This window comes from Aquarana catesbeiana, linkage group LG05 (genome assembly GCF_042186555.1).
Source record: "Aquarana catesbeiana isolate 2022-GZ linkage group LG05, ASM4218655v1, whole genome shotgun sequence".
Lineage (NCBI taxonomy): Eukaryota > Metazoa > Chordata > Amphibia > Anura > Ranidae > Aquarana > Aquarana catesbeiana.
This window is the reverse complement of record NC_133328.1, coordinates 224,350,553-224,366,233: the sequence shown is the minus strand read 5'-3', so window position 1 is coordinate 224,366,233 and position 15,681 is coordinate 224,350,553. Positions and strand designations below refer to the sequence as shown.

At 39.9% G+C, this 15,681-nt stretch overlaps 1 protein-coding gene across 1 annotated transcript in view; it reads left to right on the top strand.

The window, feature by feature from the left end:
* Positions 1-15,681, top strand: part of STAC (SH3 and cysteine rich domain) — a 423,240-nt gene that overhangs the window by 391,866 nt on the left and 15,693 nt on the right. The window contains exons 9-10 of the mRNA XM_073630594.1: positions 9,008-9,059; positions 12,452-12,589. Coding sequence (XP_073486695.1) covers positions 9,008-9,059; positions 12,452-12,589 — 190 coding nt within the window. The remainder of the gene's footprint in view (positions 1-9,007; positions 9,060-12,451; positions 12,590-15,681) is intronic.

Sequence of the window (15,681 nt, the reverse complement as noted above, 5' to 3'; positions counted from 1 at the left end):
AAGTACACCACCAGAAGTGTAGTAGAAACTTTACACACTGTAATAGATACTGTGTACACCACCAGAAAAGTAGTAGAAACTGAACGCACTGTATTAGAAACTGTACACACCGCCTGCACTGTATTAGAAACTGTACTATGGCTGCACTGTATTGTGTACTGTGTACACCACCAGAAGTGTAGTAGAAACTGTACACACTGTATTAGATACTTTGTACACCAGCAGAAATGTAGTAGAAACTGTACACACAGTATTAGATACTGTGTACAGTGCCTGCACTGTATTAGAAACTGTACAATGGCTGCACTGTATTTTATACTGTGTACACCACCAGAGGTGTAGTAGAAACTGTACACACTGTATTTGATACTGTGTACACCACCAGAAAAGTAGTAGAAACTGTACACACTGTATTAGACACTGTGTACACCACCTGAAGTGTATTAGAAACTGTACACACTATATTAGATACTGTGTACAACACCTGCACTGTATTAGAAACTGTACTACAGCTGTACTGTATTGTGTACTGTATACAACACCAGAAATGTAGTAGAAACTGTACACACTGTATTAGATACTGTGTACAACACCTGCACTGTATTAGAAACTGTACTACGGCTGTACTGTATTGTGTACTGAGTACACCACCAGAAGTGTAGTAGAAACTGTACACACTGTATTATACACTGTGTACACTGCCTGCACTATATTAGAAACTGTACAATGGCTGCACTGTATTTTATACTGTGTACACCACCAGAAGTGTAGTAGGAACTGTACACACTGTATTCGAGTCTGTGTACACCAAAAGAAAAGTAGTGGAAACTGTACACACTGTATTAGATACTGTGTACACCGCCTGAAGTATATTAGAAACTGTACACACTGTATTAGATACTGTGTACACCACCTGAAGTATATTAGAAACTGTACACACTGTTTTAGATACTGTGTACATCACCAGAAATGTAGTAGAAACTGTACACACTGTATTAGATACTGTGTACAACACCTGCACTGCATTAGCAACTGTACTACGGCTGTACTGTATTGTGTACTTTGTCACCACCAGAAGTGTAGTAGAAACTGTACACACTGTAATAGATACTGTGTTCACCACCAGAAAAGTAATAGAAACTGTACACACTGTATTAGATAATGTGTACACCGCCTGAAGTGTTTTGTAAACTGTGCACACTGTATTAGATACTGTACTGCCTGCACTGTATTAGAAACTGTACAACAGCTGCACTGTATTTTATACTGTGTACACCACCAGAAGTGTAGTAGAAACTGTACACACTGTATTAGATACTGTGTACGCCGCCTGCACTGTATTAGAAACTGTACAACGGCTGCACTGTATTGTATACTGTGTACACCACCAGAAGTGTAATAGAAACTGTACACACTGTATTAGATACTGTGTATACCACCAGAAAAGTAGTAGAAACTGTACATATTGTATTAGATACTGTGCACACTGCCTACACTGTATTAGAAACTGAACAATGGCTGCACTGTATTGTATACGGTGTACACCACCAGAAAAGTAGTAGAAACTGTACACACTGTATTAGATACTGTGTACACCGCCTGAAGTGTATTAGAAACTGTACACACTATATTAGATACTGTGTACACCACCAGAAATGTAGTAGAAACTGTACACACTGTATTAGATACTGTGTACAACACCTGCACTGTATTAGAAACTGTACTACAGCTGTACTGTATTGTGTACTGTGTACACCACCAGAAATGTAGTAGAAACTGTACATACTGTATTAGATACTGTGTACAACGCCTGTGCTGTATTAGAAACTGTACTACGGCTGTACTGTATTGTGTACTGAGTACACCACCAGAAGTGTAGTAGAAATTGTACATACTGTATTAGCTACTGTGTACACCGCCTAACGTGTATTAGAAACTGTACTACAACTACACTCTATTGTGTAATAAGTACACCACCAGAAGTGTAGTAGAAACTGTACACACTGTAATAGATACTGTGTACACCACCAGAAAAGTAGTAGAAACTGAACGCACTGTATTAGAAACTGTATACACCGCCTGCACTGTATTAGAAACTGTACTATGGCTGCACTGTATTGTGTACTGTGTACACCACCAGAAGTGTAGTAGAAACTGTACACACTGTATTAAATACTGTGTACACCGCCTGCACTGTATTAGAAACTGTACTATTGCTGCACTGTATTGTGTACTGTGTACACCACCAGAAGTGTAGTAGAAACTGTACACACTGCATTAGATACTTTGTACACCACCAGAAATGTAGTAGAAACTGTACACACAGTATTAGATTCTGTGTACAGTGCCTGCACTGTATTAGAAACTGTACAATGGCTGCACTGTATTTTATACTGTGTACACCACCAGAAGTGTAGTAGAAACTGTACACACTGTATTTGATACTGTGTACACCACCAGAAAAGTAGTAGAAACTGTACACACTGTATTAGATACTGTGTACTCCGCCTGAAGTGTATTAGAAACTGTACACACTATATTAGATACTGTGTACACCACCAGAAATGTAGTAGAAACTGTACACACTGTATTAGATACTGTGTACAACACCTGCACTGTATTAGAAACTGTACTACGGCTGTACTGTATTGTGTACTGAGTACACCACCAGAAGTGTAGTAGAAACTGTACACACTGTATTAGACACTGTGTACACTGCCTGCACTATATTAGAAACTGTACAATGGCTGCACTGTATTGTATACTTTGTACACCACCAGAAGTGTAGAAAAAACTGTATACACTGTATTAGATACTGTGTACACCGCCTGCACCGTATTAGAAATTGTACTACAGCTGCACTCTATTGTGTACTGTGTACACCACCAGAAGTATAGTAGAAACTGTACTCACTGTATTAGATACTGTGTACAACACCTGCACTGTATTAGAAACTGTACTATGGCTGCACACTATTGTGTACTGTGTACACCACCAGAAGTGTAGTAGAAACTGTACAGACTGTATTAGATACTGTGTACACCACCTGCACTGTATTAGAAACTGTACTACGGCTGCACTGTATTGTGTACTGTGGAAATCGCAGTACACAATACAGTGTTGTAGAAACTGTACACACTGTATCAGATACTGTGTACACCACTAGAAAAGTAATAGAAACTGTACACACTGCATTAGATAATGTGTGCACCGCCTGATGTGTATTATAAACTGTGCACACTATATTAGATACTGTACCGCCTGCACTTTATTAGAAACTGTACTACAGCTGCACTGTATTGTGTACTGTGTACACCACCAAAAGTATAGTAGAAACTGTACACACTGTATTAGATACTGTGTACACTGCTGCACTGTATTAGAAACTGTACAACAGCTGCCCTGTATTGTATACTGTGTACACCGCCAGAAGTGTAGTAGAAACTGTATACACTGTATTAGAAGAATAAAAAGAAAAAACTGTGCTGAAAATAAATGGGTATGCTGCGGCTATAAGTGGGGTACACCAAATATAAAATATAAAATCAAAAAAACGCGCTTAAACTAATGCATATAGTATACACTGTGATATAAAATTATGAAGTCCTTAGAGTGCATAAAAGTCCAAAAAGAAGTGAATACAAATCTTCAATAATCCAGTTTATGATACTAGATGCTCAGATGAATCAAAATAAACAGCAAATAATAAGTAGAATGCTTACCAGATGGTAAGCCAAATAAAGCAAGTGGCTTAAACCCAGCCTGGGCCTTTATAGAACCAATCCCGGTGGATTTGAGCAAAACTTCCGCTCGTGAAAATGGACGTGGATTCATGCGAATTCATCCCAAAAAAATGTATAAAAAACATAGCGTAATATTGTCAACAAAATAAAAAGAAAAAAGAAAAAGGAAGAACCCTCACACAGTGATGAATCATAAAAAATCATAAAAAACACCCAGTGCCCATAAACACACACAGGGCCTCTGTGTGAGTGACATGCGATCGTGCAAATATTGGGTAATAATACAGGACATCAGCACACAGTCTTATGAGCAAGGAGAGCTGCTGGAGGAATCCCCCCTCCCTCCATAGAAATACACATCCTGTGATCCAAGGCAGACAAACACAGTAGAACATTGGAATACAGCCCCACCCCAAACTAGCACAGCAAACAGTACACAACAGCATGAGACAACACACAATATATACACCACATTGTGAAGCAGTCACTATTTATAATATGGCACATACGGGGTTCCCAGAGTTTTGTGTTTTGGGGGGGACATGAAATTGAATCCAAAGTAACATTAGTTCAGGGTCCCCAGGCATACACCTCACAAAGAGTATTGATCCAAGGCCCATAGTCGAAAGGCAAGTGGCCTGCATTCAGTCCTCTCCAAAAGCCTCTGTCCCGGCTAGGTCTGTCACAACTGTTTATATATATTTATATATATATATATATATATATATATATATATATATATATATATATATATCATTAGACTGACTGTATATATATATATATATATATCAAGTACACTGCCACTAACTGACTTAGTCCACCTGAGCCATGATTGGCCACAGGCCCCCTGCCTTTCGCCAATTATGGCTCTCCCAGCAGAGCGCACTGTGATTGGCCAAAGCATGCAGGTCAGGTGCATGCTTTGGCCAATCATCATACAGCAATGCACTGCAAAATCGCAGTGCACTATGGGGTGTTCCGCGGCGTTCTTATTTCCTGCAAACAGCCCCATATTGTTCGCTGTTCTGCGAACAGGCAAACACCCGATGTTCGAGTCGAACTTGTGTTCGACCCGAACATCGAGCTCATCCCTAATCTTCTCTACCAACCGCTCATTAATGATCTGTATAGAAAAAGTGCATTGGATGTGCATAACCTTTTAGTAAGTCATCTTTATGTTATATTGCACTATGAACATTCAACAGACACCATAAGCCTTCAATGACAGATTCGACCTTCATTTGGATTTTCGGACTAATGCAATTTTTAACGAAAAACAAAATAAATAAAAACGAATTTCGGGAGTAACTAAATAAATGTATTTTTCGGACGAAAACGAAATTCCGAAACGAAATATTTCAGTGTGCACATGTCTAGTGATTGCCACCTTCTCACCCTGAGCCTCTGGAACTGCCACAGGTGTGGGGCAGAGGTCTTGGACCCTCTGTCTGGTGAGCAGCACTTCAGATGGTGCTGGGCAGAGCACAGTGAAGTTTGGCCCTGATACCAGCTCTTCTGCTGGAGGCTCATCACGTTGTTCTTCCTCAGCAGAAAAGTCTATCAAATCCCCTGTCTCTGCAACTGGTGTCTGGGGATAGAGGTTCACCATCTGTCCGTGGAACGTTTAGGAGTCGTTTAGGACATTCCCTTCCCGAACACCAAGGCAGCTACCGAACACTCCGATCAGCCGAACAAGAATCCCATAAAAATAATTCTCCCCCCAAGTACAAGACAAGATGCTCTGTCCTCAGGTTCAAGCCGGAATGAATCTTTATTCAAACACATGTTATACAGATCCCACTTCGAAACATTTCCCCCCCCACCCTTGGAAAACAGGATGGGTTAAACTGTCCAATAACAATGGACACACAGGCCAGGTGTGCTTAACTTCTCATCAGTAAATAGTCTTAACAGGGGGCTGCTGAAGGAATCCCCCCTCCCTCTTTGCTCACAGCAAGACCATAATAGTTGAGGCAGACAGCCACAATAGACAATAGAATACAGTCACACCCCAACCATCACAGCAAAGAGTCCACAACAGGATGAGACAGCACACATTATATATACATATATACAGCATTGAGTCTGACTAGCACAGATCAGAGTGGGGTTCTCATTCACCCTGTGCCCCTATTAGTGACTCCCATCACACATGCTAAACAATTTGTTATAGGACCATACATTGTAGGATCTCAAAGCCCCAGTAGATGCTTAGATATTCTTCATTAGACGCATTCCCTTTTAGCGAGTCATGTTTCACCAAATAATATATTTTAATCTTAAGAAACGTTTTTTGCTATAGTTAAAGTGGAATTTTAGTCAGGAAATTAAGTCCTGCTAGATCACTGCAGACTGGCCCCTTTTGCAGATATAGCATTAAAAAATAACATTAAAAAATACATATATATACTCTTTAAATTCAGTAATACCCTGCTCTGCACATGCTCAGTTGCTCTCCATTTTTGGCATTGTGCTGAAAATCAGAGCTACTAAAAGGCTGGTTTGCTGACAGCCTAAAGATTTACTGCTCTGGGCTTCAGCAAAATGGCATCCTCTGGCCAAAATTTGCAGCACACACAAATTTTGGTAGCATACTTATTAACGTGTAATGTAAGTTCCTTGCTAAAAATGTTTTATTTTTTATCAAGTTGTTATGGGTAATGTTCCGCTTTAAATATAACTTTTATAGAACTGTGCACTGATACTGTCAAACAACATTGATGTTTTAATTTGTATCAAAAATAATGGCTTAGATAAATATGCAAGCAACTTGGCACTTGTTATTTGTCTGCCACTAGCTCGGCAGATCATTGGTTTGACTTACTAACATGACTTCATTTTCCAAGGGTTAGTAAGTGCATAAAGGTGATCTTTCGCAGAACACCACATAAAATTTGCCACTTAATATTTGTACAATTTATTCATGGCCCAAGTGTTACAATTTAAAAAGTTTTATATATTCTAATTCCAAAGAATTAGACAAACACCAGCAAACCTTTTTTTATTTGTATTTTTTTATTGCAGTGGTGTGAAAAGACCTTCATCAAAGATCTTATTAATACACAGAATTACTACAGTACCATAACGTAATTTCATCACCTGTTTAAAATATAACATGTTGTTCTCTCCAATTTTTATAATGTTCTCTGTTAGTTTCACTTTAAGTCTGTGGAAAGTATTTTGTGTTGCAAAATTCCTAAGGTTATGTAAAATAGTATATCAAAAGCAATAGACACAAAAAAGCCTTTGCTAACCTAGCTGTTGCCTTATGGTAATTTTTTACACACACTTTGCTATTTCTACATGCCTGCTTAAATATATGCTTAAAATATCCTCCTTTTTACATATATAGATGTATTTTTTTTTATGAATGTTTAAGCTGACAAACAATGGAGCAGAATAGGTACATCAAGAAAAACAGAAACCACACAAATGTTATGGTTCATTCAACAATCGTGTTGTAATTTTTACACACAAATTAGTTCCAGCCATAGCTTTAGCACAAACAAAATTTAAAAGTATAAACTTAGGCAGATACAATTGTAATTATTGTGCAAAGAGAAGAACAAATGCAGTGGCTTTGCAATTCCAATGCAAATTCACCTTTGCTTTTTTTTCACAGACTCAGGTGTCCGTTTATGAAGCAGTGAAATCTATTCACTGCTTCGTTCTCCGGCATTCACAGTGAAGATTTTTCTCCTCTGTGTGCCAGTTTATGAAGCGGTGTAGATCGCTTCACCTTTGGAGGAGTGAAGCGATCTACAAATGCTTCAAACAGTGGAGAACGGCCCCTGATACTGGAATCTCGTGAGACTTTACGAGATTATAGTACCAGATGTCAGTTTATCAAGCAGTGATAAATTATCACCGCTCAACGGCGTGGATTAATGTTAATAAAATAACAGTCCCCCTACATTATACACATATGTATACACACACACACACATTATATATACATGTATATACACACACATGATATATATATACATATACACATTATATGTATATATGTATATATATGTATACACATAAATATGACAGGGGGACATGCTTACAGTGTTGGGGGGTCTGAACGAGGCATAAGGAAGTTAAAAAACTTCCTCCTTCCCCCTCAGATCCCCCCAGATTTCCTCTTCACTCCCCGATTCACCACCTCTGAGCTGGTGAACCTGGGAGTGTGAATTCTGACTCAGATCGCCAGTGAAGCGGTGAGATCACCGCTTCATAAACTGGCCGTTACTGTGTCATTCATGAGAATTCTCCGTGTGTAGAGATAATCGGCGGGAGAACAAGTTCAAACATGTTCTCCCCCGATTATCACTGTTTCATAAACTGTTTATGGACTGTGATCAGCGGCGATCCTCGGGATCACCGCTGATCACTGCTTCATAAACGGACACCAATATCTTGGTCTGACATAATGGCTTGATATAAGACTGCAGATTTTGTGTTTCTCCTGTTGACCATCTTTTCCTCAGCCAATATGCAAGGGATATGTTGTTTAGAGAGTTGACAATAAATTAAGACAAACATATCAAACTGGTGTTCTTTGGACAACATTCAGCACTTTCAGCTTTTTCCGGTCTTTTTCCATTTTAACTTAATGATGTCCCAGATGTCTCAGACTGCATTACGGCTCATAAAATCTACATTCTCTTGCATAATTAAATACATAGTAATAACTGTATTTGAAAATATTGTTATTTGCATTTGTTAAAACAGGAAAGTGCTTTAGCAGCACTGGAATTTAATGGTTGCTCTCATCAGTGGACTGAATATTGCCATTTGAAAAGTTATTTTTAATTTGGCCCTCTGTCTCATTTGAGTTTAACAGCTGGCTTATCCCTGATATATCAATTTTATTTGATTCTCTCTGATAACGGAAAAAAAGGTGAAGTTAAAGATTGAAGAACAAATGTATATATTATATGAATTTTACTCAAAACAATAAAACACCAAGAGGCAATGATGACTTTTTTTGGGGGCAAGTGTCAGTTCCAGGAAATGTGTGATTTCTACCAGTGTTTTTTTCGCTTGCACTTTTTTTATAACGCAAATGTAAAAGCAATGGGATGTACCTTTAATGGCAGTGGCATTTATATACAGTATATATTTGAAAATATCCTACAATAGTAGTAATAATGTACACATTACCGACTTCATCAAGAGGCCACTAATATTTTCTTATATACCATACTTATATATGAGATTGAATATATATGCATCTGTATTCAAAAAAGCTTTATTTATGTTTTTATTTGCAGGCCAGGTGATATAATTACTATATTGGATGATTCAAATGAAGATTGGTGGAAGGTAATATTAAAAAATGTTAAACATGCTGACAGATCTATAAATAATAGAGTTTTTTTATACACCAAAAGGGAATATTGATGTAGAAATTAAACAAAACATAATGTACTCCACACTATATATTAAGATTTATCAATGAGTTATGTAAATATATATATATATATATATATATATATATATATATATATATATATATATATATATATATATTAATTATATTGTCAAAAGTACTGGGACACCTGCCTTTGCAAGTACATGAACTTTAATGGCATCCCAGTCTTAGTTCGTAGGGTTGGCCCACCCTTTGCAGCTATAACAGCTTCAACACTTATGAGAAGCCCATCCACAAGGTTTAGGAGTGTGTCTATGGGAATGTTTTACCATTCTTACAGAAGTGCATTTGTGAAGTCAGGCACTGATGTTGAATGAGAAAGCCTGGCTTGCAGTCTGGCTTGCAGCCACCACTCTAATTCATCCCAAAGGTGTTTTATCGAGTTGATGTCAGGACTCTGTGCAAGTCAGTCAAGTTCCTCCACCCCAAACTTGCTCATCTATGTCTTTATAGACCTTGCTTAGTGCACTGGTCCAAATCATTTGGTGGAGGGGGGATTATGGTGTGGGATTGTTTTTCAGGGTTTGGGCTTGGCCCCTTAGTTCCAGTTAAGGGAACTCTTAAGGCGTCAGCATACCAAGACATTTTGGACAACTTCATGCTCCCAACTTTGTGGTAACAGATTGAGGATGACCCTTTTCTGTTCCCACATTATTGGGCACCAAAGCAAGATCCATAAAGACATGAATGAGCGAGCTTGGGGTGGAGGAACTTGACTGGCCTGTGAAGAGTCCTGACCTCAACCTGATAGAACATCTTTGGGACTAATTAGAGTGGAGACTGCAAGCCAGGCTTTCTCGTGCAACATCGTTGCCTGACCCCACAAATGTGCTTCTGGAAGAATGGTCAAACATTCCCATAGATACACTCCTAAACCTTGTGGACATCCTTCCCAGAAGAGTTGAAGCAGTTATAGCTGCAAAGGGTGGGCCAACTCAATATTGAACCCTAAGGACTAATGCCGCGTACACACGGTCGGACTTTTCGACCGGACTTGTCCGACGGACGCCGACGGACCAAATCCGGCAGACAATCTGATTTTGTGTGGGCTTCACCGGACCTTCAGCGGACTTTTCCAGTTGCAAATCTGACGGACTTTAGATTTGGAACATGCTTCAAATCTTTACGTCGTAACTTCGCCGGACCCAGAAATCCGCTCGTCTGTATGCTAGTCTGACAGACAAAAACCCACACTAGGGCAGCTATTGGCTACTGGCTATCAACTTCCTTATTTTAGTCCGGTGTACATCATCACATACAAATCCGTCGGACTTTGGTGTGATCGTGTGTAGGCAAGTCCGGTCGTTAGAAAGTCTGTTGAAAGTCCGCCAAAAGTCCGTCGAAAGTCTGTCGGACGGGCTGTCGGACTTTTGTAGCTGAAAAGTCCGACTGTGTGTACGCGGCATAAGACTGGGATGCTATTAAAGTTCATATGCGTGTAAAGGTAGGCACCCCAATACTTTTGACAATATAGTATATATATAGACATTTTGAAAATAATACAAAAAATGTTAACATTTTTTGAAGGGGCACGTTATTTTTTATTTAATATTGTACACCAAAACTGTCACTTTTAGCGGTTAACAGGCACTGATAAACACAGATTGTGACATATAAACTAAAGGCAAAACATTTTTTTGTTTCAGATAGAGTGAAGAGGGATTAGAACACCTGTCAGGTTGTTATTGCTGTCTGTGCCCCTGTTAGGGAGATTCACCCTCTCTATTCATTCTATTTATCATTATTTCCAAAAATGAAAGTAAAAGAAAATCCCAAATTTTGGGCTGTTCCATAACGGAATAGTGGAGATATCTTCCAATAGGGACACTAGTTCTGGTGACACTGGAGACAACCAGGGATTCTCTCACTTTAGAGGGATTTTCTCTCAATTCCTGTTTTGGCTAAGGGACAGGCAGTGAAGGGAAATTTTCCCAATGAAACACAGAATGCAAAAACCATACAGGGGGTTATAAGCCTTCCTATCCAAAATGAGGCAAAACTTTTTCCTTTAGTTCTACTGTAAAGGAGGAGTGTGGAATCACAAAAATAAACATATTGTACATATTAACCTATATGGCTGCAGCATCAGTCTGGCTCTAAGACCTAGAACTGAGCGATCATATGACCGCTGATCGTTCAGCCCTCAGAATACTCTGAGCAGACAGCAGTGACTGTCAGTCACCGACTCTTTGCTCTGTCCGTCCAGCGCTCACTGGAGCGCTGAGATGTAGATGGGAAGGAAGTAGCTGGCTCAGGCTCTCAATGGTATGCTGAGAGGCTGAGCCAGATGCTCATCGGGCATCTGGGTGGATTCTGACATTATTTTGGTATTCCTGCAGAGCCTGGACCGGCTCTGTGACATCAGCCATCAGGCTGCTTTAACCGGGGGTCAGCATAATCAGAAAAAAGCATTTATTTCTGCACTCCTATGACCCAGAAGAGAAGGATGGCATAAAAAAGCTTTTGCCATAATTCTCTTTTAAGTATGAATGATATGATTTGCATGAGTCAGAACACATGGTGAATGGTTTGCTCTAGGCTGGTGTTGACCAGAGAGCTGCAGTTTGGTTGGTAAACCTGATTCAATCAGTGAACTGGCAAAGTGGTCCAAAGGATTAATTACCAGTTCTATTCTAGCATTTAAAAATGTCAGAAGGCCCCTCAAATATGTTGGGATGATCTTTAAGTCCACAGAAGCTCATAAAAAGGGGCTAATTGCCACTCGTGAGGTCAGTGATCTAGTAAGGAAATAGGTGCTATCTTAATATAAAAGAATTTGTATTGTTTGGCTGTAATTTATCTTTGATATCCAATTTCTATCTGATACTAAATTATAATGCAGATCAGCTTAATTTGGTGCTGTGGTCTCAGGGATTTGTGTCACAGGACAAGGTGAGTATGCAGTATAATATGAGCCATTTAATGTTGGGGGTTAGTAAAGGGATTTGAATAGTGTTAGGCATTCAGTGTTTTAGAGGTTAAGGCACTGAGAACAAATGTGTAAATATGTCATAGTAAAAGCTCTTTCTAACGCAATCTCTGTAACATCACTGCCCTATTAGGAAAGTACTATTCAGAATGGCCACCCACTGTAACTTTGATCTGAGTTTTTCTCTGCTGTCAAAATTGTCCCATTTGCTTTTGATGGGAGTCTAGTCTTATATGACAATTTTTTTGTAGTAACGATACAGAAAAAGCACTGCATAAATTAGCCTGCATGACTTTACACTCTGATCCATACTTAAAATAATTTTGAAATATCTTAAATGCTTTTCCTTCACAGGGTAGAATAGAAGAGAGAATTGGATATTTTCCAGCAAATTTTGTACAAAAGGTACAAACAAATGAGAGTCTTTATCGCTGCACAAGAACATTTATTGGATGCAAAGAACAAGGGCAGATTACACTTAAGGAAAATCAGGTACATAAAGCTCTAATCTGTCAACAATCTATGAACAAGTATATATTTTTTTTATATAGTTGAGGTTCTCCCAGGCCCCTTATTAAATTATTTGCCCTTTTCTGTCATCATACCATTGAGAAGTAAAGTCATTTTTAACCTCCATGTAAAAAATATATAAATGCACCCATATTAAAAAAAGGAAATGTACATTGATTATTTTTTTGCATTAGAGACGGCAAAAGTATTGCAACCATGATCAGTGCATCACAGGTGCAATGCACAGGCTCCTGCATACTATTCCTCCAGCCCCAGGTCTGTACAGAGGTATGAACCTACATACTCGTGCTACATTTATAGCTATGAGTCCCTCTGCCAGGGTGGCAGATGGGACTTGTAATCTTCTATATACAAATGCTCCTTCTGCCTCTGGAAAAGAATCCTATGTGTTCTTTAGGAACAAGGCAGCCATCAGAAATTGTGGGGCCCCATACACAGCCTTAGGCCTGGGTCCCCCTGGGCCTGACCACCAACATTGCCCGGGACCCGCCCACTGGCCGTCCCACCAAATCTGCCCACTAGCCATCCCACCAAGTCCTTCAGTGCCTCAGCCCCTCCTCACACCTGTACTCTCTCAGCCCCCTTCTCAGCCTCCTCACACCTGTATGCTTGCAGCCCCCCTGACAGCTGTATGCTCGAAGCCCCCCCTCATACCTGTATGCTCACAGCCAACTAACACCTTTACACTTGCAGCCCCCCTCACTCCTGTATGCTCGCACCCCCCTTACACCTGTACACTCGCAGCCCACCTCTCAGCCCCCTCAAACCTCTATGCTCGCAGCCCCCCTCACACCTGTATGCTCCCAGCTCCTTCACACCTGTATGCTCTTAGCCCCCTCACACCTGTATGCTCGCAGCCCCCTCACACCTGTACACTCTCAGCCCCCCTCACACCTGTACACTCTCAGCCCCCCTCACACCTGTACGCTCTCAGCCCCACTCACACCTGTACACTCGCAGCCCTCCTCACACCTGTACACTCGTGGCCCCCCTTACACACATACACTTGCAGCCCCCCCTCACACCTGTATGCAAACACACCCCCTCTTTACTTGTACAACAGCCCTTACTTGTAGGAAGACCTTCCTAGTCCCAGCTCTTGTTTCCACATGTGGCTGAGACACAGAGAGGAGCTGCAGTCCAGGATACATTACAGGCAGCACACATGAGAAGTGCACATGCAGGAAGTTGCCAGAGGTGGCAGCAAAGTGCCCGATGTGAGCTCAATGACACAGAGCAGCAGCAGCTGCTGACTCACACTCATACAGTAGCATTCATGGAGCTCCTCTGCACCTGCACCTGCCTTCTCCCATCACCACCAGGCAGCTGGGCCCATCGAGACACTCCAGCTCCTTACAAGTGTATGGACTGTACCCCCCTGATGGAGGCCCTGTTTGGAATAAAATATATTTATCTTCTACCTACTGTATATGAAGGGTTCCATGCTGTAAGGGATGTAAACATCTGGAATAGTCTTTCACATATAGTTACATAGTTACATAGTAGGTGAGGTTGAAAAAAGACACAAGTCCATCATGTCCAACCTATGTGTGTGATTATATGTCAGTATACATTGTATATCCCCATATGTTGTGGTCATTCAGGTGCTTATCTAATAGTTTTTTGAAACTATCGATGCTCCCTGCTGATACCACCACCTGTGGAAGGGAATTCCACATCCTTGCCGCTCTTACAGTAAAGAACCCTCTGCGTAGTATAAAGTTAAACCTCTTTTCTTTTAATTTTAATGAGTGGCCACGTATCTTGTTAGACTTCCTTCTTCGAAAAAGTTTTATCCCTATTGTGGGGTCACCAGTATGGTATTTGTGAATTGAAATCATATCCCCTCTCAAGCGTCTCTTCTCCAGAGAGAATAAGTTCCGTGCTCGCAACCTTTCCTCATAACTAACATCCTCCAGACCCTTTATTAGCTATGTTGCCCTTCTTTGTACTCGCTCCATTTCCAGTACATCCTTCCTGAGGACTGGTGCCCAAAACTGGACAGCATACTCTAGGTGCGGGCGGACCAGAGTCTTGTAGATCGGAAGAATTATCGTTTTATCTCTGAAGTTGATCCCCTTGTTAATGCATGCCAATATTCTTTTGGCTTTGTTAGCAGAAGCTTGGCATTGCATGCCATTGCTGAGCCTATCATCTACTAGGACCCCCAGGTCCTTTTCCATCCTAGATTTTATTCACATAAAGTGGTTCTAACAAGATCAGTAGGTTAAATCATAAAAGGGTCTGTTGCATTTCTAAAGCTGTGAACTATAAATAGCGTCTGATATTTGTGAAGTATACACTTGACCCAATTTCAAGCAATTTCCTTGATGTGCTTGGACTGTCCCAAAGTATTAATAGAAGTGAAAATAGTAAAGAATTTTTTGGAAGGGAAAACAGTTTTATTGCATGTATGCAGGAGACAGAGGTCAAACAAATGTTGCTTATAGAGGGAGACTTAGAGGCCTGTATATGAAAGGAATAGAGGATCTTCACACAATAAATTGTGTGAATATTTACTTCAGATATTCAATCTTGTTAAAAGAAATTCATTTTTGCTTATTTCATCTGCACATGATTGGGTATTCAAAGTGACACACAGTTTCACGCGATGGAATAATTAAAATGAATATTCACACAATTCATAATGTGAAGAGTCACGTAGTTACATAGTTAGTCAGGTTGAAAAAAGACACAAGTCCATCTAGTTCAACCAAAATAAATAAATAAATACAATCCCATATTAGTCTTATAAGTTGTGTTTATGTAATGAGATCAGTAATGAAGTTGTCTTTGACACCCAAATATATTGGAATAATTTATTGTACAACGTGTGTACAGTAATTTTTTTTTTAGCAAAAATCGCTAATTTTAACGTGTGTGAAAAATTTAAAAAATGCCTTGGGTGCAGAGTGGTTCAACAAAAAAATAATAAAGATATCCTATAGTGTCAATAAATAATATCCCACAAAGCAAGTGTCCCAAGACAATCCTTGCATATAGACTGTGACTGTAGATGAAGCAGTCCATTGCAGAGTGTATGACAGTAATTT